Source organism: Bombina bombina, chromosome 1 (genome assembly GCF_027579735.1).
Source record: "Bombina bombina isolate aBomBom1 chromosome 1, aBomBom1.pri, whole genome shotgun sequence".
NCBI classification, from domain to species: domain Eukaryota; kingdom Metazoa; phylum Chordata; class Amphibia; order Anura; family Bombinatoridae; genus Bombina; species Bombina bombina.
Genome location: NC_069499.1, coordinates 1,213,596,603 through 1,213,624,467, shown reverse-complemented (window position 1 = coordinate 1,213,624,467; position 27,865 = coordinate 1,213,596,603). Strand labels below are relative to the sequence as shown.

Here is a 27,865-nt window from a genome sequence, read left to right as displayed (position 1 = left end):
GCTTTGTCTTGAGGCAGGGCGTGGCCCTTACCTCCTGTAATGTCAGCGATAATTTCTTTCAAACCGGGCCCAAATAAAGTTTGCCCCTTGAAAGGTATATTAAGTAATTTGGACTTAGAAGTTACATCAGCTGACCAGGATTTTAGCCACAGCGCCCTACGTGCCTGAATGGCGAATCCTGAGTTCTTAGCCGTAAGTTTGGTTAAATGTACTACGGCCTCCGAAATGAATGAATTAGCTAGTTTAAGGACTCTAAGCCTGTCCGTAATGTCGTCCAGCGTAGCTGAACTAAGGTTCTCTTCCAGAGACTCAATCCAAAATGCTGCCGCAGCCGTAATCGGCGCGATGCACGCAAGGGGTTGCAATATAAAACCTTGTTGAACAAACATTTTCTTAAGGTAACCCTCTAATTTTTTATCCATTGGATCTGAAAAAGCACAGCTATCCTCCACCGGGATAGTGGTACGCTTAGCTAAAGTAGAAACTGCTCCCTCCACCTTAGGGACCGTTTGCCATAAGTCCCGTGTGGTGGCGTCTATTGGAAACATCTTTCTAAATATTGGAGGGGGTGAGAACGGCACACCGGGTCTATCCCACTCCTTAGTAACAATTTCAGTTAGTCTCTTAGGTATAGGAAAAACGTCAGTACTCGCCGGGTACCGCAAAGTATTTATCCAACCTACACAATTTTTCTGGTATTGCAACAGTGTTACAATCATTAAGAGCCGCTAAAACCTCCCCTAGTAATACACGGAGGTTCTCCAATTTAAATTTAAAATTTGAAATATCTGAATCCAATCTGTTTGGATCAGAACCATCACCCACAGAATGAAGCTCTCCGTCCTCATGTTCTGCAAGCTGTGACGCAGTATCAGACATGGCCCTAGTATTATCAGCGCACTCTGTTCTCACCCCAGAGTGATCACGCTTGCCTCTTAGTTCTGGTAATTTAGCCAAAACTTCAGTCATAACAGTAGCCATATCTTGTAATGTTATCTGTAATGGCTGCCCAGATGTACTAGGCGCCATAATATCACGCACCTCCCGGGCGGGAGATGCAGGTACTGACACGTGAGGCGAGTTAGACGGCATAACTCTCCCCTCGCTGTTTGGTGAAATTTGTTCAATTTGTACAGATTGGCTTTTATTTAAAGTAGCATCAATACAGTTAGTACATAAATTTCTATTGGGCTCCACCTTGGCATTGGAACAAATGACACAGATATCTTCCTCTGAATCAGACATGTTTAACACACTAGCAATAAACTTGCAACTTGGTTACAATCTTATTTAACAAAAACGTACTGTGCCTCAAAGAAGCACTAAACGATTAAATGACAGTTGAAATAATGAACTGAAAGACAGTTATAGCATCAATCCTTAAAAACAACACAACTTTTAGCAAAGGTTTGTTCCCATTAGTAAAGTAACAATAATTAAATTTGAAACATAAAAATTACAGAGCAACGTTTTTAATCACAGTCAATATATAAGTCTCACAGCTCTGCTGAGAGAATCTACCTCCCTCCAAAGAAGTTTGAAGACCCCTTAGTTCTGTTAGAGATGAACCGGATCATGCAGGAAATACAAGAGTAACTGACTGGAATTTTTTGATGCGTAGCAAAGAGCGCCAAAAACGGCCCCTCCCCCTCACACACCCCAAATATTTATTCACTCAGTACCTCAGAAAATGCAAACGATTCTACATTCCAGCAAAAACGTTTAACATAATAAATACCTATTAAAAGGTTTAATGTACTTTTAACAGAGTAATTCCGGTGAAATACCATCCCCAGAATACTGAAGTGTAGAGTATACATACATGTCATTATAACGGTATGGCAGGATTTTCTCATCAATTCCATTCAGAAAATAAAAACTGCTACATAACTCAATGCAGATTCATCTGCCCGCTGTCCCCTGATCTGAAGCTTTTACCTCCCTCAGATGGCCGAGAAACAGCAATATGATCTTAACTACTCCGGTTAAAATCATAGTGAAAACTCTGGTAGATTCTTCTTCAAACTCTGCCAGAGAGGCAATAACACGCTCCGGTGCTATTGTAAAATAACAAACTTTTGATTGAAGTTATAAAAACTAAGTATAATCACCATAGTCCTCTCACACATCCTATCTAGTTGTTGGGTGCAAGAGAATGACTGGGAGTGACGTAGAGGGGAGGAGCTATATGCAGCTCTGCTGGGTGAATCCTCTTGCATTTCCTGTTGGGGAGGAGTTATATCCCAGAAGTAATGATGACCCGTGGACTGATCACACATAACAGAAGAAATACATGAGCCCAAAAATATAATATTTAAAAAATAATTTTTATTTTTATTAATATTAAAATATAAAAATATAAAAATGGTATACTGGTATGGGGGATGTAATACGAGAGTCTGTTTACAAAAATGGGTAAAACCATAAACGGTAAAGGAGTAAAATATAATAAAATGTAAGTAGCCAGGTAGCACGGCAAAATATGGGAGCGTGCAGATGGCAGTAAACTTACTTTTGTATTGTGCTGTGCAGTAGTAGCGCTGTTGGTATCCAAAGAATCAAAAGTTGAAAAATAGCTGAGATTTTTTTGGTGCATATATATTTTTTTGGTGCATATACTCCTGTCTCCATCATATGTGGTGTTCGTGTCTGGTGTCTACACACACCACTTGTATCTACTCGTCGCTGATCGCTGATCCCTGTGATCTAACAGGTGAGCATTTATTATCACTTATTTTGATCTCAATTATTCAACACTCATCTGGGGACATTCCCATTTTTGTTTTTCTCCCCTCCACTTGCTTATGAGGAACATCTTCTGCAAGCGCTATTAGAACATACCCTATTCAACCATATATATATATATATATACATATACACACACACACACATACACACATATACATGCAAAAGCTAATAAGCTAATACTTTATTATGTTATTTTTTTTCAACTATTCTGTTCAACTTTCATGAATCAGTGCCGGTTTTTAAAATAAACTATTAAAAACAGGGGCACTTTGCACCGGATTTCACAAATACTTACCTTCTTCTCCTGAAACACCGGATCGCCGATCCCACGCCTGCAGCTCCTCTGTACTCCTTCAGCAATGACGAAACCAGCTCTCTCCAATCACGGCTCTTTCTCCCCCCCCCCCCCCTCCAGGAGCGTTTATCTGGTGAGGCCACGTTGCGATTGGAGGAAGCTGGTTTTGTCATTGCTGTGTTAGTACAGCAGGAAGAAGCAGACGGGGTGATCCGGTGTTTCAGGAGAAAAAGGTAAGTATTTGTAAAATCAGGTGCAATGTAAACTTTCATGAATGAAAGGGCCCCTGTTTTTAATAGGTTTTTTAAAAAAACAAAACAAAAAAAAACAGAATTTATGTTTACCTGATAAATTACTTTCTCCAACGGTGTGTCCGGTCCACGGCGTCATCCTTACTTGTGGGATATTCTCTTCCCCAACAGGAAATGGCAAAGAGCCCAGCAAAGCTGGTCACATGATCCCTCCTAGGCTCCGCCTACCCCAGTCATTCGACCGACGTTAAGGAGGAATATTTGCATAGGAGAAACCATATGATACCGTGGTGACTGTAGTTAAAGAAAATAAATTATCAGACCTGATTAAAAAACCAGGGCGGGCCGTGGACCGGACACACCGTTGGAGAAAGTAATTTATCAGGTAAACATAAATTCTGTTTTCTCCAACATAGGTGTGTCCGGTCCACGGCGTCATCCTTACTTGTGGGAACCAATACCAAAGCTTTAGGACACGGATGATGGGAGGGAGCAAATCAGGTCACCTAGATGGAAGGCACCACGGCTTGCAAAACCTTTCTCCCAAAAATAGCCTCAGAAGAAGCAAAAGTATCAAACTTGTAAAATTTGGTAAAAGTGTGCAGTGAAGACCAAGTCGCTGCCCTACATATCTGATCAACAGAAGCCTCGTTCTTGAAGGCCCATGTGGAAGCCACAGCCCTAGTGGAATGAGCTGTGATTCTTTCGGGAGGCTGCCGTCCGGCAGTCTCGTAAGCCAATCTGATGATGCTTTTAATCCAAAAAGAGAGAGAGGTAGAAGTTGCTTTTTGACCTCTCCTTTTACCGGAATAAACAACAAACAAGGAAGATGTTTGTCTAAAATCCTTTGTAGCGTCTAAATAGAATTTTAGAGCGCGAACAACATCCAAATTGTGCAACAAACGTTCCTTCTTTGAAACTGGTTTCGGACACAGAGAAGGTACGATAATCTCCTGGTTAATGTTTTTGTTAGAAACAACTTTTGGAAGAAAACCAGGTTTAGTACGTAAAACCACCTTATCTGCATGGAACACCAGATAAGGAGGAGAACACTGCAGAGCAGATAATTCTGAAACTCTTCTAGCAGAAGAAATTGCAACCAAAAACAAAACTTTCCAAGATAATAACTTAATATCAACGGAATGTAAGGGTTCAAACGGAACCCCCTGAAGAACTGAAAGAACTAAGTTGAGACTCCAAGGAGGAGTCAAAGGTTTGTAAACAGGCTTGATTCTAACCAGAGCCTGAACAAAGGCTTGAACATCTGGCACAGCTGCCAGCTTTTTGTGAAGTAACACAGACAAGGCAGAAATCTGTCCCTTCAGGGAACTTGCAGATAATCCTTTTTCCAATCCTTCTTGAAGGAAGGATAGAATCTTAGGAATCTTAACCTTGTCCCAAGGGAATCCTTTAGATTCACACCAACAGATATATTTTTTCCAAATTTTGTGGTAAATCTTTCTAGTTACAGGCTTTCTGGCCTGAACAAGAGTATCGATAACAGAATCTGAGAACCCTCGCTTCGATAAGATCAAGCGTTCAATCTCCAAGCAGTCAGCTGGAGTGAGACCAGATTCGGATGTTCGAACGGACCTTGAACAAGAAGGTCTCGTCTCAAAGGTAGCTTCCATGGTGGAGCCGATGACATATTCACCAGATCTGCATACCAAGTCCTGCGTGGCCACGCAGGAGCTATCAAGATCACCGACGCCCTCTCCTGATTGATCCTGGCTACCAGCCTGGGGATGAGAGGAAACGGCGGGAACACATAAGCTAGTTTGAAGGTCCAAGGTGCTACTAGTGCATCCACTAGAGCCGCCTTGGGATCCCTGGATCTGGACCCGTAGCAAGGAACTTTGAAGTTCTGACGAGAGGCCATCAGATCCATGTCCGAAAATGAGGCTCTGCCTATGATTTGGGAAAGCCCCTAAAGAATAAGGTGTCTAAAATAGTGCCTGCCGATAAAATCTTATCAAAATACCCAGATTAAATGATTCCTCAAGGCTAAATATGTGTTAATAATGAATCGATTTAACCCAGAAAAAGTCTACAGTCTTAATAAGCCCTTGTGAAGCCCTTATTTACTATCTTAATAAACATGGCTTACCGGATCCCATAGGGAAAATGACAGCTTCCAGCATTACATCGTCTTGTTAGAATGTGTCATACCTCAAGCAGCAAGAGACTGCTCACTGTTCCCCCAACTGAAGTTAATTCCTCTCAACAGTCCTGTGTGGAACAGCCATGGATTTTAGTAACGGTTGCTAAAATCATTTTCCTCATACAAACAGAAATCTTCATCTCTTTTCTGTTTCTGAGTAAATAGTACATACCAGCACTATTTTAAAATAACAAACTCTTGATTGAATAATAAAAACTACAGTTAAACACTAAAAAACTCTAAGCCATCTCCGTGGAGATGTTGCCTGTACAACGGCAAAGAGAATGACTGGGGTAGGCGGAGCCTAGGAGGGATCATGTGACCAGCTTTGCTGGGCTCTTTGCCATTTCCTGTTGGGGAAGAGAATATCCCACAAGTAAGGATGACGCCGTGGACCGGACACACCTATGTTGGAGAAAACAAACAGGCACCGATTCATTAAAGTTGACATTCACTTTAAGATTTATTACCCCTATATTTAGCATTGATGTCCTATAATGTGTCCTAATTATTAATTTTAACTGCTAAAGTGTATTAGGTTATTCACACACAAAGCATATTTACCTTTATTTTGTGATTTATTTGATAGTAGTTGATTTTGCCTGTTAAGGATGTAACCTAATCTGAAAACTGTAATACTGCAGTACTGGTTGCAGCATTGAAAACAATGAACTCTTTCCAGCTGACATAGAATAATTTATCAGCCAAGTCCTTTTTATTGTGATTGTTTTTCCAATAGTCAAACTCCACTCACCATTTGCCTTATTTGGAGGAGCCAATGTGAGCTTTAGCCTACAGACAAGGCTAGTCACAGTGTTAGTAAAAAAAATAAAAAATTAAATCCCATTAGAAAACAATATGCCCTGATAAGCCAGCAGGGTGCATTTTTAGTTTAGGTAATAATACATTTCAGAATGTTCTGAGCTGAATTACATGAAAAGGGGGCAAAATAAGAAAGTATATTGCAAAGTGGTTTCATTTATAAAAAAATACTGTCTTTACTGTTGCTTTAATGTCTCTTTAAGTTAACAGCAAATCTAGATACTTTTATATCATATTTTAAAATAAATATCCAATACTATGCAAATTCATATAAATGTATGTACAAGTTTTCTTATCTTTAATATACGTAATGGATACGAGCTTTTGTAAAACATCACATACTGCAGATGGTTAAATTGTAAGTCAGGAGCTCTTTAAAAACTACAATATTTGCACCAACTCCTACAGAATGTTTTACAAATGCATCTGATTATTAGAACACTAGATGGAAATGGCACATTAACACTACAGGATGTATTTGTATGTGTATGAGGGTTCTCCAGCAATCATCTAGATATAAAATCACTTACCACAGCACAATACCATCACCGACTACTTTAAATAAATCATTTTTATTTGGATTCATTGGCAGAACATGCTTGCAGTCTGGGTCATTCTCCAGAGCTTTGTTTATCCAGTTAACAAAGGCATATTTTTCTTCCTCTACACATAATTAAACAGAAAAACAAATTAAAATAAGAGTACACACACAATTTATATATATATACAAAGTAATTGCATCATAGCCTAAAATAACAAATACCAGGACAAAAATGTACTTAATAATCTGCAAGACTAAGCATATAAGGCAAGTCAACCTAAGTGTAATGAATGCCTTAAAAAGGATTACATTAAAATGATCTTCATATAAAATGTCAAACATTGTATGTGCACTGAAAAAAATGCAAAGTACAGTTTTATTTCGACAATTTTTCCAGTAATTTAAAGTGATTATAAAAACTTTCCCCTTTGTATAAATAGATCAGGAATGTTAGCGATATTTTAGATGAAGTTTAATTTATCATTTGTAATAAATATACACTTGAACTTATTTTATTTTTTTAATGTTTCACTGAAATTCCAATACACTGAGCTCAGGCCGTACACTTCAAAAGAATTTTTTTTGCGAACCAATGGTTTGAACTGATCTCCAATCAGCACTCACATAATTAGTTTTTTCTGACCCCTAACCAATATTCTACAAAGTGATTGGTTAATCAGTGCAGGAAGTTAATTTATAGCTGCCTCTAATTGGCCAAAGCAAAAATAGAAAAGACAGACAATTATAAAGAAGAGTTTGCAAACAAAAGGGCAATTTTTAAAACCTTTTTATAATCTTTTGAATGTAGGGTTTAAAATACATATATTATGTGTGGATAAAATTGACTTTAATATCCCTTTAAAAAAAAAAAAGTGTTCTGTATTGTGCAGCAAATTCTGAAGAGTCAGACAGTGTCAATATAGAAACGTACCAGAGTAGGAATGCTGAGTGCCTTCACTTGACAGTTCTGATGTGCCCCCAATTGCACAGATTCCCTCTTTCCGGTTGATGGCTTTTCGGAATGTTTTGGCAATGTCGCTACTTTTCAGCTCTTGTACAAGCTGCAGAAATAAAGGAAATATTTTTTAAAAAGGGCTAGACAAACCAAGGAGCTTGGTAGCCTCTAGCTCCTTGAATTTTACCCCTGGCTCATAACTTTTAGGCTATTCTCCATATATCTATATACAAACATTACAGTCTGCCTCCATAAAGTATGTCTGCCTTCTAAATAAATGAATCCTACATTTTTAACCAATTTGTCGACCCGTGGGTTAAAGGGATATGAAACAAAGTTTTTCTTTCAGGATTCAGACAGAGCATACAATAAAAAAAAAAGCTTCCAATTCCAGATATGAAATTAGCTTTGTTCTTATTTTATTCTTTGTTGAAAAGCTATCTAGATAGGTAGCGTGCACAAGTCTGAAGCACTACATGAAAGGAAATAGTGCTGCCATCTAGTCCTCTTGCCAACGTATAACATTCTTGCAAAACTGCTGCAGACATGTGCACGCTCCTGAACTTACTTCCTGCTTTTCAACAAAGGATACTAACAAAATGTAAAAAAAATTGAAAAAGTATGTTGGAAAGTTGGTTTTATATCCCTTTAAGGGTCATAAATGGATTTTAGAACTGAGATCGGCACTAAGTTCAGTACTTACAAAGGCACTGTGCACCAATCTCCTCCCATGCACATGCATGCAGCACTAATATAACATTAAAAGAGGTTAACGCAGCCTTTTTGTGTTTTGTTTTTTTACACAACTTTGCGTTGCTGTTTCACATTTTTGTTTTAGAAGTATATTCACCATTATGGATAGCCTTATAACTATTATTGTGTTATAACCTTGTTTTATATAGTCCCAGCATACTACCGACTTCACCTTCTCTTTAAATGCCAATCAATCTTCGATGGGCTATTTTCTTTTTTTATAAAGTTCCTTCTTAACGTCAATGAGGAAAAAAACCCTAAATTTCTTACTTAATTTGACGACCAGGACTAATGGGATTTTAAACACTGTTAACATGAATATATTATACAGTTGTTGCTCCTCCACAGAAGAGATTAGATGAGGGAAAGCTAGGTTTCAACATGGTGGTTCCCATTAATTTATTTAAACAACTATTAACAAAATAGATATTTATATGTTAGGCCTGTCTTTGTATATCTAGCCTTTATTTAGGGTTAAATGTTCATTTAAAGGAATAGTCTATTCAAAATTAGACTTTCATGGTTCAGATAGAGCATGCAATTTTAAGCAACTCTCTAATCTACACCTATTATCAATTTTTCTTTGTTCTCTTGGTATCTTTATTTGCAAAAGCAAGAATGTAAGTAAATGATTTTTGGTTCAGCACCTGGGTAGCACTTTCTGATTGGTGTCTAAATGTAGCCACCAATCAGCAAGTGCTACCCAGGTGCTAAAACAAAAATGGTCTGGCTTCTAAGCCGACATTCAAATAAAGATACCAAGATAACGAAGAAAAAAGAAAATGTATGCTTACCTGATACATTTATTTATTTCTTGACACAGTGAGTCCACGGATCATCATAATTACTGTTGGGAATATCACTCCTGACCAGCAGGAGGAGGCAAAGAGCACCACAGCAACGCTGTTAAATACCACTCCCCTTACCCACAACCCCTAGTCATTCGACCAAAGGGGAAGAGAAAGGAAGTAATATAAAGGTGCAGAGGTGCCTGAGGTTTATAGAAAAATAAACTGTCTGAAAGATACAGGGCGGGCCGTAGACTCAACATGTCAAGAAGAAATACATTTATCAGGTAAGCATACATTTTCTTTTCTTTTTAATGACACTGAGTCCACGGATCATCATAATTAATGTTGGGAACCAATACCCAAGCCAGAGGACATAGATGATACGGGAGGAATAAGAAAGTTAACCTAAACAGAAGGCACCACTGCTTGAAGAACAACTCCCAAAAGCAGCCTCAGCCGAAGCAAAAGTGTCAAACTTGTAAAATTTTGAAAAAGTGTGTAAAGATGACCAAGTGGCAGCTTTGCAAACCTGTTCCACAGAAGCTCCATTTTTGAAGGCCCAAGTAGAAGAAACAGCCCTCGTGGAATGAGCCGTGACTTTCTAATGAGGCTGCTGTCCAGCAGTCTCGTATGCCAAGCGAATAACACTCCTCAGCCAAAACTAAAGAGAAAAAAAGTCGTAGCTTTCTGACCCTTGCGTTTCCCAGAAAAAACAACAAAGAAGAAGACTGGCGAAATCCTTAGTCTCCTGCAAATAATATTTAAACGCACGAACCACATCCAGGTTGTGCAACAAACGCTCCTTATGAGGAGGAGGATTAGGACACAAAGAAGGAACAACAATTTCTTGATTAATATTCCTAGCTGAAAACACTTTGGGTAGGAAACCTAGGGCAGTATGCAGGACTACCTTATCAGAATAAAAAATAAGGTAAGGAGATAGCCACTGCAGCGCTGAAACTCTTCGAGCCGAAGAGATAGCAACCAAAAACAAAACCTTCCAGGATAACAACTTAATATCCAAAGAACGCATAGGCTCAAACAGAGCCTGTTGAAAAACAAATAAAAAGACTCCAAGGAGAAGTAACAAACCTAAACATAGGCCGGATTCTAACCAAGGCTTAACAAAAGGATTGAACATCTGGCACATCCGCCAGACGCTTGTGTAACCAAACGGATAAAGCAGAAATTTGACAAAATCCTAGGAATTCTAACTCTACTCCAAGAAACCCTCTGGATTCACAACAATACAGATATTTACACCAAATCTTATAGTAAATCTTCCAGGTCACAGGCTTATGAGCCTGAATCATAGTCTCAATAAACGACTCGGAAAACCCACGCTTAGATAATATCAAGCGTTCAATCTCCAAGCAGACAGCTTCAGAGAAGTAAGATTTGAATGAAGGAAGGGACCCTGAACCAGAAGGTCCATCCTCAGAGACAGTCTCCCAGGTGGGAAAAACAACATCTCCACTAGGTGTGTATATCAGATCCTGCGAGGTCATGCAGGGGCTATTAGAATCACTGAAAACAGATAAGCCAACCTGAAATCCCAAGGGACTGACGGAGCATCTATAAGAGCGGCCTGTGTAACCATTGACATAGAACCTACCTTGGAAGCTTGGCATTCTGCCGAGACGCCGTCAAATCCAGTTCTGGCACTCCTGGAATGTGAATGGTAGACAGCAATTGTGAGCTTCCGCTCACTGAACAATCCAAGTCACCTCCTACAGGCTAGGGAACTCCGAGTTGCTCCGTGGTGGCTGATATAAACCTTTGAGGTGATATAGACCAACTGGAACAGAGCTATCAGGGCATTGCAAATTACTCTCAACTCCAATATGATAAAGAGGAGAACAGACCCTTCCGATTCCATAATCCCTGCGTTGTAAACAGAATCCAGACTGCTTACCAGCCCAGCTGGATGGCGTCCGTGGTCCCATCACCCAGGATGTCTCCAGAAGCACACGCCCTGAAACAGATACTCCTAAAAAACCACTACGGAGAGAATCCCGTTGACTGATTTGGATCTATCCTCTGAGCCAGAATGTTTTTCATTTTATGAAAAAAAATTAAAGGAAATGATGTCCATGGAAACCATTAGACCAATTCCCTCCATACATCAAGTCACTGAAAAGTGAAGAAAAAACAACAGTAGCTAGATCCACACTCCCGAACCTCCTGGTGGCAAGATGGCTAAGCTATCCCAGACCACTAGAGCTTGCTGTTGGCCGGACATTAGACTGCAGAGAGTGGAACAGGAAAAATCCTTAATTATCTGACCTCTGTGAGAGGCTATTAAAGGCAAAGTCTACTACACCTGGTTTACCAGGTGAGCTCCCATCCTGGTACTGACCAGCCCGAAGTGGGAGCATTCAGGGATAGAGGCGGAAGATCCATTAAATTACCCTTGTAGGTGGAACAAGGGAACTCTTTCCCAGATTCATTCCCATCCATGGGAAAGTAGATGGGCAAAAACTCTTTAAAGAGAGATTTTTCAAAGGAAGGATGAGATCTTATATTGTCCAGAAAAACATCTGTGCAATACTCCATGACCTAAAAGTCTTTCTCAGAAACTTGAGAAGATCCCGATTAAGGGAACAATAAATCCTTCAGGTCTATTCTTGTGACGAACAGGCCCTTATGAACCAAAGGAGAGAGGATACTACTTTGAAGATCAGAACCTCTACTACTACTTGAGGTAAATACCTATATCCCGTTCCCAGAGTGGGACTGGAACCAACACTCCCAGAGAGGAAGGTCCTGAACCAAGATCAAAGAATGCCTCTCATCATACCTGGATCGCAGATACTCAAGGAGAATTCTGCCCAAGGGAGGAAATCTTAGATAGGACTTCAAAAAGGCATAACTGATCCTCCCGAAAGAAAGATGAAAATTATGGCTGATCAAGTTCAAACAAAGTCTCATCCTAGAAAGGAAAAGCCAGAAGCGTGGATTTGGAGGAAAAATAAAATATTGAACATGCAACTGCAGAACTAAAAAACCTAGCCTGTACCACTAAGCCACAGGTAGGCTTCTCAGCTGACCATAGATTTTAGCCACAAAGCCCGGCTGGGCTAGTACAGCAAGTCAAATAGAGACAAGGCATTGCTTTAAATGAACAATTAAACCTCCATGCTTCTTATCCAAAAAGGAGCTAGCTACCCTTCACAGGGATCTAAGCTCTCTGAGCTATAGTAGAAAGCTCACCTCTACTAAAGGCACCGTGCATTTTAATGGAGTTAGTGACAGGAAATCCCTTAAAGGACGGGAGGCAGAGAGAAAAGTATCCCTAGATTCTCCTATTCCTGTGAAAATATCCATAGCACATCAAGAACACTTCCTCATAGTAAGAAAAAACATAGAACTGATTAAGTTTACAAAACTTCGAAGGGTTGACAACGACAAGGGGGAATCGGTGTCTTCCAAGTAGCTGAAACCTCCTATAACATTACAAGACGTGTTGAAGCATACATCTGAAAGATACCACTTCAGCAACAGATGAAAGAATTATACTGTCCAGATCTGAGAATTCAACCTCAGAAACCGGCAAACCTTGCCAGCAGAAACCTTATTATCTGTGGAGCAGAAACCTTATTATCTGAAAAATAAAATGTCCTCTTGCATTTTCACTAGAAAACAGGGAAAACAGACCAGCTGCAGATACCGCAGAGGATACCATGGTTATAAAATCTGTATGCAAAAACACTCCTCCAGGAGATTGAGAGGAACCGCAGGGCACTGCATGTGACACCATAGAGGCTTGGGACAAAGGAGAAAACTGCAACATAGTGTAAGCAGGCTAGAATAAAATATATACACACACACACACACATATAAAAAAAATTTTTTAAATGAATAATGTCACTTTTAAAAATAAAGACATACCATTTAACAGGAGAACATACATACACACACTATATATATATACATATACATACACACACACATACAAATTATATATATATATATATATATATATACACACATATACACACACACATATCACAGTATGTGTATATATATATATATATATATATATATATATATATATATATATATATATATATATATATAATAACTCATTGTGTAGTTCATTAACAAATCTAGACAGGCCCAGAGGCTTGTTTTCCCACAGAAAACCTCTGAATTACATTGTTTCCAATGCAGCAAAGGATTCTGGGTAAGATATGCAAATTAAGTACACAACACACCTTTTTACTTCAGTCTGCTTTTCAGCAGGTTCCCTTGACACCAAAGTATCGCTGTTCACACAGCTTATAAACTTAGCTAGGGTTAGTGCAGTGATTCATAGCCATCCCAAGACAGACTGTTTCGTGGTTATTGCCACTCATCAGCTAGGAGAAGGTTAGAATCACTGCTGGGTGAAGTTGATTCCAGGCAGAATACAACAACATTTTAAATTAGGGGGAGATAAAAGGCGAGTTTAAAATCCTCCACTATGTTTAAAATATAGAAAAAATAACTCATTGTGTAGTTTATTAACAAATCTAGACAGGCCCCGATGCTTGTTTTCCCACAGAAAACCTCTGAATTACATTGTTTCCAATGCAGCAAAGGATTCTGGGTAAGATATGCAAATCAAATCTGCCTGGAATCAACTTCACCCAGCAGTGATTCTAACCTTCTCCCAGCTGATGAGTGGCAATAACCACGAAACAGTCTGTCCTGGGATAGTTATGAATCACTGCACTAACCCTAGCTAAGTTTATAAGCTGTGTGAACAGCAATACTTTGGGGTAAAGGGAACCTGCTGAAAAGCAGACTGAAGTAAAAAAGTGTGTCATTGTGTACTTAATTTGCATATCTTACCCAGAATCATTTGCTGCATTGGAAACAATGTAATTCAGATGTTTTCTGTGGGAAAACAAGACAATGAACTACACAATGAGATTATATCTATATATATCTATATATATATATATATATATATATATATATATATATATATCTATATATATATCTATATATATATCTATATATATATCTATATATATATATATATATATATATATATATATATATATATATATATATATCTATATATATATATATATATATATATATATATATATATATATAGATATGCATATAGATATGCAGGAGTTCATTGAAATGAAGCAGCTGGTGTTGTGCACAGACCAACTAATTGCAAACCGATTAATCGATTGTGAGATTCGTTGACAACTATTTTCATAATCTATTATGACGATTAGTTGTTGCAGCTCTAATATATATATATATATATATATATATATATATATATATATATATATATATATATATATATATATATATATATATATATATATATATATATATATATATATATATATATATATATATATATATATTATTTTTCTGGGTTCCCAGCACTCACTTATATGGTGAAATGCCTGTGTGCTCTCTATGGTAGGTAGATACAAACTTCAAAGTAAGAAGAGGCACTCTCAGGTCTTAATAAACATAATTTTATTATTTCTTCTTCAGTAAATTTTCAGTCAACGTTTCGGTCCTCACAGAGACCTTTTTCAAGACTGTTTTCTAATGAAAAGGTACATAAGTAAAACAACAGTTAATACCCCTAAATGTTAAGTAACACACCGGTAGGGTAACAACCACAAGACAAAAAACAAAAAATCAAAATTGGCTATATCACAGATAGGTCTATATTAAGTTCATAAAGAAGTCTATATATATATATATATATATATATATATATATATATATATATATATATATATATATATATATATATATATATATATATATATATACACATATACATAAATACATACACATATACATATATATATATATATATATATATATATATATATACACACACATACACACACACACACAGTTACCTATAATCCCACCAGTAGACACACACAAAGAGCCATAGAGAACAATTGGTTTATCGTCAACCAAGATCCATCGCTACCCTTCTACAATAAGCCACCTCCAAGAATGGTGTATAGGAGAACTAGCAACCTTCAAGACATACTAGTCAGAACAACATTTGAACCTGACATGAGAAAAAACCAATGGCTACCTACACCTAAAAAAGGATGCTTCATCTTTGGTAATTGCACCACATGCAACTCTTTCCTAACAGGTCCAAAACTTCATCACCCACACAATGGAAAGACTATACATATACGATATAGACTTACATACACTACGGAGTATGTAGTCTGACGGTCTGTCCAAGTGAACTTTATTATGTTGGAAAGACGAGCACACCCTTCCGTGACAGATTAGCGAATCACCGTAGAGCTATTAGGAATGTTATCAAAGACAGGAAGAGTGATCAACCTGAGGCACGCCACTTTATGCAACATAACCACACTGTAGCTATGCTAAGAACCATCCTCATTGACTGGATACCCCCTTTAAGAAGAGGGGGCGATAGAAATCTTGAAATACTGAAAAGGGAAGCTAAGTGGATCGACCACTTGGAAACACTTGTTCCCAAAGGATTAAACACCAGCATAGACTATGCTCTATTTTAATAAACTGTTTCTATGTTCATGTCTTTGGTTTATGTTCTAGGAAGGCCCTGCTTATGCTACCCATAGTAAACAATAGGTAGTTAGTTTTAATGGTATGTATGTAAACACCTTTCAGGCTCTTACATACCAATTATAGAGTTTGAACATGCCCAGGTATTAATTGGCCTCAAAGAATTTTAGCATGTCCTCTTGTGCCAGCACATTGTATTTATTTCCATATGCATGTTTATTTGGATTTCCCCTCTCTGAATTCTTTACCCAAACAGTACCTGCTGTAGCTCCGTCTATACCCACACACAGCACCTACAGTACACTTACATTACACACTTTTACATAATACATACATACAGTGTGAATCAACTATTCTCTATCTATAGACTCCTTCCTTGAGACAGTATATTCATGCATAGTATATATGACACTTGTAGTTCTTTATTGTATTAACATTAGTGGCAGTCCCTGCAGTTCCCCTTTCATATATCCCAGTATAACTGTTGCAGATATGTCTCCATTGCCACTTCATGGTATTTAATCATATAATGTACTTTATCCTGGTATGTTTTACGTGCCCTTTACAGTTACTACATTACGGCATTAGAACATTAGGTGTACTTTTACCCTGTGACTATTGGACAACTGAGCCGTTTTTAGCGTAACACAATGTTTGACTTAAGTTACTTGTGCGTTTTTGGTTGCCATGACAACCCTCTTAGCCACGTGCGTGTCGCACCGCTCATGACGTCACCGTCATAAGCGTGCCCCGGTATCTCTCAGTACTTAAGAGCGAGACACTAGCAGCTGCACACACCGCTGAACATATCCTTTGAATGTCTACACGGTAAGCATGCTTTGCTTGAAGGCACTGATTTATTCTTGTACTTTTGCATTTCACTACACTTAGAATACATTGTATACACTCTCAGCGCATAAGCTAGTTTAACACTATGATCTATGGGACATTGTTTTCTGTTGCTCGTCAGACTCCTTTATCTGTACCCTCAGCTTATGTATGACCGTACTATGGACTACAACTTGTGTATAAAATACATATACCTCAGCCTGTATTCTCACATAACGTTTTATTGGTGTTCATAAATCTGTATATAAATGGTGATGTTGTATATGTGCTACACATACAATCTGTCTGTACATATTCACTATGATTATTACACCTGCCCCTGGTGCTTTTCCCCTACGCCAGAAATGTTTCCATCTAGAGTATTTCTTGCTATTTATAAACCAACATAGACAGAGATATTCTACATGTGCTTTGTATATGCTCTGTCTGTACTCTGTCCATCTAGATTATATAATTGTCTGCACCTCTTAACAGATGTAATCTTTCCCTATAGGTTACAGGGATCTTATACATTAAGATTAGAGTCTTTTTTAGAATCACACACATACTGTTATCTATTGTATTACATGTTTCTGTAATATGTTAACTAGAATGGCCAAACTGTGTATGGTTAAATAATATTGTATTCTTTAGTTTTTGTATTATTAATTACCTGCACTTCAATCTAGTTGCTTAACAGTTTAACTGTATATATATTAACTTCTATATGAACTTAATATAGACTTCTCTGTGATATAGCCAATTTTGATTTTGTTTGTTTTTTGTCTTGTGGTTGTTACCCTACCGGTGTGTTACTTAACATTTAGTGGTATTAACTGTTTTACTTATGTACCTTTTCATTAGAAAACTTGAAAAAGGTTTCTGTGAGGACCGAAATGTTGACTGAAAATTTACTGAAGAAGAAATAATAAAATTATGTTTATTAAGACCTGAGAGTGCCTCTTCTTACTTTGAAATAAATATACATATACACATTTATATACATACATTCAGTGGATATAAAAATTCTACACACTCCTGTTAAAAAACAGGTTTCTGTGATGTAAAAAAATGAGACAAAGAAATTATTTCAGAACTTTTTCCACCTTTAATGTGACCTATAAACTACACAACTCAATTGGAAAACAAACTGAAATCTTTAAGGTGGAGGGAAGTAAACAAAAAAAAAAAAAATAATGTGGTTGCATAAGTGTGCACACCTTCTTATAACTGGGGATGTAGCTGTGTTCTGAATTAAGCAATCACATTCAAAACCATGTTAAATAGAGTCATCAGACACATGCCATCATTTAAAGTGCCTCTGATTAAAGGGACAGTATACACTCATTTTCATATAACTGCATGTAATAGACACTACTATAAAGAACGATATGCACAGATACGGATATAAAAATCCAGTATAAAACTGTTTAAAAACTTACTTCGAATCTCTCAGTTTAGCTCTGTTAAAAAGGTAGTTGGAAATCCCACTGCAAGTGGGAAATAAGACACTCCCCCCTTCTTTTGCATATGAAAAGACCCTTTATACAAACAAGAGCAAGCTGGAGAAGGTAGCTGACGGTATTCACATAAAACTTTGGGGCTTGTTTAGGAGTCTAAAAATCATAGCAATGTTTTTTAAAAATAAGCGAAACTATACATTTAAAAAAAACAAAAAAAAAACAAAAAACTTTATGGGCTATATAAATAGATCATCTACAAAACATTTATGCAAAGAAAAAATGAGTGTATAATGTCCCTTTAACTCTGAATAAAGTTCAGCTGTTCTAGTAGGTTTTTCCTGACATTGTCTTAGTTGCTTCCTACACAAAAGCCATGGTCCGCAGAGAGCTTCCAAAGCATCAGAGGGATCTCATTGTTAAAAGGTATCAGTCAGGAGAAGGGTACAACAGAATTTCCAAAGCATTAGATATATCATGGAACACAGTTAAGACAGTCATCATCAAGTGGAGAACATATGGCACAACAGTGACATTACCAAGAACTGGATGTCCCTCCAAAATTGATGAAAAGACGAGAAGAAAACTGGTCTGGGAGGCTACCAAGAGGCCTACAGAAACATTAAAGGAGCTGCAGGAATATTTGGCAAGTACTGGCTGTGTAGTACATCAGGCCCATTTATCAAGCTCCGTATGGAGCTTGAAGGGCCGTGTTTCTGGCGAGTCTTCAGACTCGCCAGAAACACAACTTATGAAGCAGCGGTCTAAAGACCGCTGCTCCATAACCCTGTCCGCCTGCTCTGAACAGGCGGACAGGAATCGGCAGACATCAACCCGATCGAATACGATCGGGTTGATTGACAGCTCCCTGCTGGCGGCCGATTGGCCGCGAGTCAGCAGGGGGCGGCGTTGCACCAGCAGCTCTTGTGAGCTGCTGGTGCAATGTTAAATGCGGAGAGCGTATTGCTCTCCGCATTTAGCGAGGTCTTGCGGACCTGATCCGCAGTGTCGGATCAGGTCCGCAAGCCCTTTGATAAATGGGCCTGCATGTGACAACAATCTCCAGTATTCTTCATATGTTTGGGCTTTGGGGTAGACGGCAAGACGGAAGCCTTTTCTCACAAAGAAAAACATCCAAGCCCAGCTAAATTTAGCAAAAACACATCTGAAGTCTCCCAAAAGCATGTGAGAAAAGGTGTTATGGTCTGATGAAAACAAGGTTGAACTTTTTGGCAATAATTTCCTCTTATTCAAGGTAGAGGGAATTATGAACAGTTCCAAATACCAGTCAATATTGGCACAAAACCTTCAGGCTTCTGCTAGAAAGCTGAACATGAACTTCATCTTTCAGCATGACAACGACCCAAGGCATGCATCCAAATTAACAAAGGAATGGCTACACCAGCAGAAGATTAAAGTTTTGGAATGGCCCAGCCAGAGCCCAGATCTGAATACAATCGAAAATCTGTGGGGTGATCTGAAGAGGGCTGTGCACAGGAGATGCCCTTGCGATCTGACAGATTTGGAGTGTTTTTGCAAAGAAGAGTGGGTAAATCTTGCCAAGTCAAGATGTACCATGCTGATAGACTCATACCCAAAAAGACTGAGGGCTGTAATAAAATCAAAAGGTGCTCCAACAAAGTATTAGTTATACTTATGCAACCATATTTTATTTTTTTATTTTTACTTCCCTTTACCTAAAAGATTTCAGTTTGTTTTTCAATTGAGTTGCATAGTTTTTAGGTCACATTAAAGGTGGAAAAGTTCTGAAATGATTTATCTTTGTCTCATTTTTTTACATCACAGAAACCTTCCATTTTAACAGGGGTGTGTAGATATACACATACATACATATACATATATATATATATATATATATATATATATATACATACATATACATACATATACATATACATATACACACATATACATATACATATATACACATATATACATATATACACACACATAAAAAACAATTTATGCTTACCTGATAAATTTATTTCTCGTGATGTATCGAGTCCACGGATTCATCCATACTTGTAGGATATTCTCCTTCCTTACAGGAAGTGGCAAAGAGAGCACCCACAGCAGAGCTGTCTATATAGTTCCTCCCTTAGCTCCACCCCCAGTCATTCGACCGAAGGCTAGGAAGAAAAAGGAGAAACTATAGGGTGCAGTGGTGACTGAAGTTTTCTAAATAAAAATATACTGCCTGTCTTAAATAAACGGGGCGGGCCGTGGACTCGATAGATCACAAGAGAAATAAATTTATCAGGTAAGCATAAATTATGTTTTCTCTTGTAAGATGTATCAAGTCCACGGATTCATCCATACTTGTGGGATACCAATACCAAAGCTTTAGGACACGGATGAAGGGAGGGACAAGACAGGAACCTTAAACAGAAGGCACCACTGCTTGTAGAACCTCTCTCCCAAAAATAGCCTCCGAAGAAACAAAAGTATCGAATTTGGAAAATTTGGAAAAAGTATGAAGCGAAGACCAAGTCGCCGCCTTACAAATCTGTTCAACAGAAGCCTAATTTTTAGTAGAATGAGCAGTAATTCTTTCAGGAGGCTGCTGGCCAGCAGTCTCATAAGCCAAACGGATGATGCTTTTCAGCCAAAAGGAAAGAGAGGTAGCCGTAGCCTTTTGACCTCTCCGTTTACCAGAATAAACAACAAACAGTGAAGATGTTTGACGGAAATCTTTAGTTGCTTGTAAGTAGAACTTTAAAGCACGTACCACATCAAGATTGTGCAACAGACGTACCCTTCTTTGATGAAGGATTAGGACACAGTGAAGGAACAACAATTTCCTGATTGATATTCCTATTAGAAACAACCATAGGAAGGAATCCAGGTTTGGTACACAAAACCACCTTATCTGCATGGAAAATAAGGTAATGTGAGTCACACTGTAAAGCAGATAACTCAAATTCTTCGTGCCGAAGAGATAGCTACTAAAAACAAAACTTTCCAAGATAGAAGCTTAATATCTATGGAATGCATAGGTTCAAACGGAACCCCTTGAAGAACTTTAAGAACCAAGTTTAGGCTCCATGGCGGAGCAACAGGTTTAAATACAGGCTTGATCCTTACTAAACGCTTGAACATCTGGGACATCTGCCAGACGTTTGTGTAAAAGAATAGACAAAGCAACAGATATTTGTCCTTTTAAGGAACTAGCTGATAATCCCTTCTTCCAATCATTCTTGGAGGAAAGACAATATTCTAGGAATCCTAATTTTACTCCATGAGTAACCCTTGGATTCACACCAATAAAGATATTTGCGCTAAATTTTATGATAGATTTTCCTGGTGACAGGCTTTCTAGCCTGAATCAGGGTATCAATGACCGACTCAGAGAAACCACGCTTTGATAGAATCAGGCGTTCAATCTCCAAGCAGTCAGAAGCAGAGAAATTAGATTTGGATGTTTGAATGGACCTTGGATTAGAAGGTCCTGCCTCATTGGCAGAGTCCACGGTGGAACAGATGACATGTCCACTAGGTCTGCATACCAAGTCCTGCGTGGCCACGCAGGTGCTATCAGAATCACTGAAGATCTCTCCTGCTTGATACTGGCAACCAGACGTGGGAGGAGAGGAAACGGTGGAAATACATAGGCCAGATTGAAGGACCAGGGCACTGCTAGAGCATCTATCAGTACCGCCTGGGGATCCCGGGACCTGGACCCGTAACGAGGAAGTTTGGCATTCTGACGGGACGCCATCAGATCCAATTCTGGTGTGCCCCATAGCTGAGTCAGCTGGGCAAATACCTCCGGATGGAGCTCCCACTCCCCCGGATGAAAAGTCTGACGACTTAGGAAATACACCTCCCAGTTCTCTACCCCTGGGATATGGATTGCTGAAAGATGGCAAGAGTGAACCTCCGCTCATCGGATTATTTTGGTTACCTCCATCATCGCTAGAGGACTCCGTGTTCCTCCTTGATGATTGATAAAAGCAACAGTCGTAATGTCCGACTGAAATCTGATGAATTTGGCTGCATCTAGCTGAGGCCACGCCTGAAGCGCATTGAATATCGCTCTCAGTTCTAGAATGAGACCATAAGCCCTGTGCTTTCAGGGAGTTCCAGACTGCACCCCAGCCTAGGAGGCTGGCATCTGTCGTTACTATGAGCCACTCTGGCCTGCGGAAACACATTCCCTGAGACAGGTGTTCCTGAGACAACCACCAGAGAAGAGAATCTCTGGTCTCCTGGTCCAGACGCAGTTGAGGAGATAAATCTGCATAATCCCCATTCCACTGTTTGAGCATGCATAGTTGCAGTGGTCTGAGGTGTAGGCGGGCAATAGAAATTATGTCCATTGCCGCTATCATGAGTCCGATTACCTCCATACACTGAGCCACTGATGGCTGAGGAATGGAATGAAGAGCTCGGCAAGTGGTTAAAAGTTTTGATTTTCTGACCTCCGTCAGAAATATTTTCATTTCTACCGAGTCTATCAGAATCCCTAGGAAGGAAACTCTTGTGAGAGGGAAGAGAGAACTCTTATGTTCACCTTCCACCCGTGAGATCTCAGAAAAGCCAACACGATGTCCTTGTGAGACTTGGCTAGCTGGAAAGTCGACGCCTGAATTAAGATGTCGTCTAGATAAGGCGCCACTGCTATGCCCCGCGGTCTTAGAACCGCCAAAAGGGACCCTAGCACCTTTGTGAAAATTCTGGGAGCCGTGGCCAACCCAAAGGGAAGGGCCATGAACTGGTAATGCCTGTCCAGAAAGGCGAATCTGAGGAATTGATGATGATCTCTGTGAATAGGGATGTGTAGATACGCATCCTTTAAATCCACGGTAGTCATATATTGACCCTCCTGGATCAATGGTAGAATAGTCCGAATAGTCTCCATCTTGAATGATGGTACTCTGAGGAATTTGTTTAGAATTTTGAGATCCAAAATTGGTCTGAAAGTTCCCTCTTTTTTGGGAACCACAAACAGGTTTGAGTAAAACCCTAACCCTTGTTCCGCTTTTGGAACTGGACAGATCACTCCCATGGTATGTAGGTCTTCTACACAGCCTAAGAACGCCTCTTTCTTTGTCTGGTTTGCAGACAATTGAGAAATGTGAAATCTCCCCCTTGGGGGGGGGGGGGGGAGTCTTTGAAGTCCAGAAGATATCCATGGGACACAATTTCTAAGGCCCAGGAATCGTGAACATCTCTTGCCCAAGCCTGAGCGAAGAGAGATAGTCTGCCCCCTACTAGATCCGGTCCCGGATCAGGGACTTCCCCTTCATGCTGTCTTAGAGGCAGCTGCAGGCTTCTTGACCTGTTTACCCTTGTTCCAAGCCTGGTTAGGTCTCCAGACTGACTTGGATTGGGCAAAATTCCCCTCTTGCTTTGCAGCAGGGGAAGCTGAAGCGGGACCACCCTTGAAGTTCCGAAAGGAACGAAAATTATTTTGTTTGGTCCTCATTTTATTTGTTTTATCCTGAGGGAGAGCATGGCCTTTCCCTCCAGTGATGTCTGAAATAATCTTTCAGTTCAGGCCCGAATAGGGTCTTTCCTTTGAAAGGGATGTTCAAAAGTTTAGATTATGACACATCAGCAGACCAGGATTTAAGCCATAACGCCCTGCGTGCTAAAATGGCAAAACCTGAATTCTGTGCCGCTAATTTAGCTAGTTGGAAAGCGGCATCCGTAATGAAAGAATTAGCCAGCTTAAGGGCCTTAATTCTATCCATAATATCTTCTAATGGAGTCTCCATCTGAAGAGCCTCTTCTAGAGCCTCGAACCAGAAAGCAGCTGCAGTAGTTACAGGAACAATGCATGCAATAGGTTTGAGAAGAAAACCTTGATGAACAAAAATTTTCTTCAGGAGACCCTCTAATTTTTTATCCATAGGATCTTTGAAAGCACCACTGTCTTTGATAGGTATAGTTGTACGCTTAGCAAGAGTAGAAATAGCTCCCTCCACCTTATGAACCGTCTGCCACGAGTCCCGCATGTGTCAGATATGGGAAACATTTTCTTCAAAACAGGGGGAGCGAACGGAATACCTGGTCTATCCCACTCCTTAGTAACAATATTCACAATCCTCTTAGGGACTGAAAAAAAACATCAGTGTAAACAGGAACCTCTAAGTATTTGTCCATTTTACACAATTTCTCTGGGACCACTATAGGGTCACAATCAACTAGAGTCGCTAATACCTCCATGAGCAATAAGCGGAGGTGTTCAAGCTTAAATTTAAATTTAAAGGCCGTCATATCAGAATCTGTCTGAGGGAGCGTCTTTCCTGAATCAGAAATTTCTCCCTCAGATAAATCCCTTACCCCTACTTCAGAACATTGTGAGGGTATATCGGATACGGCTACTAAAGCGTCAGACGGCTCAGCATTTGTTCTTAACCCAGAGCGGTCACGCTTTCCTTGTAAACCAGGCAGTTTGGATAAAACCTCTGTGAGGGTTGTATTCATAACTGTGGCCATGTCTTGTAAAGTAAATTAATTCAACGCACTAGAGGTGCTTGCCGTCACTTGTGCGGGCGTTACTGGTTGTGACACTTGGGGAGAGCTAGATGGCAAACCCTCATTTCCTTCTGTCTGAGAATCATCTACAGCAATATTTTTAAGTGCTAAAATATGCTCTTTATAATTTATAGACATCAGTGCAAGTGGGACACATTCTAAGAGGGGGTTCCACAATGTCTTCTAAACACATTGAACAAGGATTTTCCTTGATGTCAGACATGTTAAACAGGCTAGTACTGCAACAAGCAAGCTTGGAAAACACTTTAATCAAAGCAAATAACACTTAGAAAAAAAACGGTCCTGTGCCTTTAAGAGAAAATAAGCTGCACAAACTCTGCAAAACAGTGTAAAACAGTATATATATATATATATATATATATATACACACACACATACATACACACACATTCATATACGCACACATATGTATATACATACACGCATACATATACACACACACACACACACACATATAGGAACAGACCCAAATAAAGTCAGCTTAAAAGAAAAGAGAAAAATATGAACAGACCCTGTTCCACTTTTTCTCTATATCAGCACATTGCTAAACATCAAGGTCTTAATTCACCTATGATAGTTCTTATTTGATTCACCCTTTTTAATGAATCTGCGGTACCGTAAATAAACAGAAACATTTATTAAATGCCCTTTTTCCTGTGGCCATACATCGAGTCACGAATCGTATGACAATGCATACGTAGGGGCTTAGACTGATAATCTATCCGACCACAGCCGGAGACAAGCTCTACATCTAGACCCACCGCGCCGATCACTCAGAGGAACGCAGGTCACGTGAGCGCAACAGAAGACCCATAGAAATGGCGCCGCTCCCTTCATTAACAACGAAGGAGGCGGAGCCAATGTCCGGCACGCAAACTAACAACCAGAAAAAGGTTCACTCCTAAATCTCCTAAAACCAGGGGAAACACGCCGGATAAAGCCTCAGAAAATCAGCTTCTTAACTGACACATTTTACAGTCTGTTCAGTCACACTGAGTATATACAAACATCCAATTTGTACTGTTATCCTAGCGTCTTGCTATATCTGAAAAACAAGCCCAGTATATCAAACAACTCACACAGAGTGTTTAATGCTATTCTAGCTCTCTAAAGTATACAGAAAGATTTCATATAGCATGTTTCAATCTATCATAATAAAAAATGTTGCCTCACAAGCTGGTTAACCCCTTCAATACCGACAAAGGGGAAACAGTCTCTCAAGAAATATCACCTGAAGAGCCTGCACACTGCCCTCAAAAATATCCTACTAAGATATATCTTGTCCCATAAACTGATTCAGAGTTTCTAAAAAGCATACTCTACCTTGCATAGAAGAGCCTATAGCACGTGCCTGCATTTAACACTGCCCGGCAGCAGGGCAGCTCACCCGGTTTGAGAGGCAACTTCCTCACATGGACCTGTGAAAAAGAAAGAAAGATTGAGTAAACCTACACAGGCTTTCAAAATAGGGCAGCAAATAACAGTTTGGGAGGCACAGTGAGGATTATACCCCACAAGTTCCCAATATGCTCAAAAGCCACCACTGCTCTACTGAAGAGACTAAATTGGACTATGGCTACACCCCAGGAAAGATCAGAGCAAACCTGCTCTGCTTTAAAATTAACTCTTGAATGAAGAAATTCTTTCAGGCACCTAACTTTACCACCTCCTTGCAACTGATACAAGCAAAGAGAATGACTGGAGGTGGTGGGTAAAGGGAGTGGTATTTAATAGTTTTGTTGTGGTGCTCTTTGCCGCCTCCTGCTGGTCAGGAGTGATATTCCCAACAGTAATTATGATGATCCGTAGACTCACCGTGTCATTAGAAAGAAAAGGAGTAAATTAGAAAGTTGCTTAAAATTGCATGCTCTATCTGAAACATGAATGTTTATTTTTGACTAGACTATCCCTTTAAGGAATAGGAGGGGACTAAAAATAAATTAGACTTTTCTTGTAGTTAACAGTAAATGAACAAGCAATGTTTTCTCTTCGGACAAGTAACTCTCCTCTCTGCAAAAACCCTGCACTGATGCTTCTCTATAGAATAAATATGTGCACCTGTGTTAACTTCATGCCCAACATCTATAACAAAAGTCACTCTATTCCTAAAATATTCCCCGGCTTTAATAGCAAAAAAGCTTCCTGACTCAGCTAAAGCATCGCCAGCCAACTATACCCACCAGTGGCGGAAAGCAGCATAGAACGGATAATCCTCAAAAAACTTGAGGAGTAGGTGCACAAATCATGTGTAATAAAATATTGATCCTAAAGCCTGGATCTAGTAAAGATTTACTAGCTTTAAAGTATTTAAATACAGAGTCAACCTATAGCTATGACCATTGCAACCCCAAAATGGACAACAGCTAAAACAATAAGAATTCTAAACACTAGGAAATAATAAAGGGATTGCTTTACTATCTACTTCTGAATAAAAAGGCACAAATTTAAAAGGGATATAAAACAGTGCTCCTATAGTTGAAAGAAAAATCGAAGTAAACATAAAAAGAAAGATTGTGTTTAATAATAGCAAACAACTTGATTTTTTTGCTAATTGAGCACTTAGAAGTTCGGTTGATTACAGCAACATAAGTGCAGACATTGATTACAAAACAAATTCTACGGTCACATGATTTTTGCAGCAAAAGTTCTCTACTGAGCATGGGCAATAAAAGGACTGCAGCAACATTAGATGTCTCCTAGATGTCAAAGGAAAAACTACTGTGCCTTCCTGTGACAGGAAGTAATGGACCATTCACAAATTAAGTTTAAAAAAAAAAGAACGGTAACATCTATTTAAAATGATGAAAAATAAATACTGCAGTTATTCATTATAACCCACTTCTTACTTTTTGATCACAACAATGAAACAGATTGTTTTATATCCCTTTAAATTTAGAAGTTGGAAAATGTATTTTGGTTTTGTAAAATATAAAAAGGAACCTGTCAAATATCAAAGAATTGGTGATGATTTGACATTGGAATTTATTTAATTCAGCAGCACCGAGTTCTAAAAAGCATTAGTAGAAAGTCAGAATAGCATTCTAAAAACAGTGAAAATGGTAATTTTACTGAATAATATGCATAAGATATATATTTTCTTCCTTATGATAGACTAGGTGTTCTTAAATAGTGGTGAGCTCTACTGGACTGTTAACTCCAAAACTTCAAAAAAGATTCCAAGAC

General features: G+C 39.0%; 1 protein-coding gene across 1 annotated transcript in view; it reads right to left on the bottom strand.

Annotated features, from left to right (window-relative positions):
* The window catches only part of PLS3 (plastin 3), a 169,238-nt gene that overhangs the window by 114,213 nt on the left and 27,160 nt on the right, over positions 1-27,865 (bottom strand). Inside the window, exons 4-5 of the mRNA XM_053718738.1 lie at positions 7,750-7,879; positions 6,808-6,940 (exon numbers count right to left, since the gene is read on the bottom strand). Of these exons, the coding sequence (XP_053574713.1) occupies positions 6,808-6,940; positions 7,750-7,879 (263 nt within the window). The remainder of the gene's footprint in view (positions 1-6,807; positions 6,941-7,749; positions 7,880-27,865) is intronic.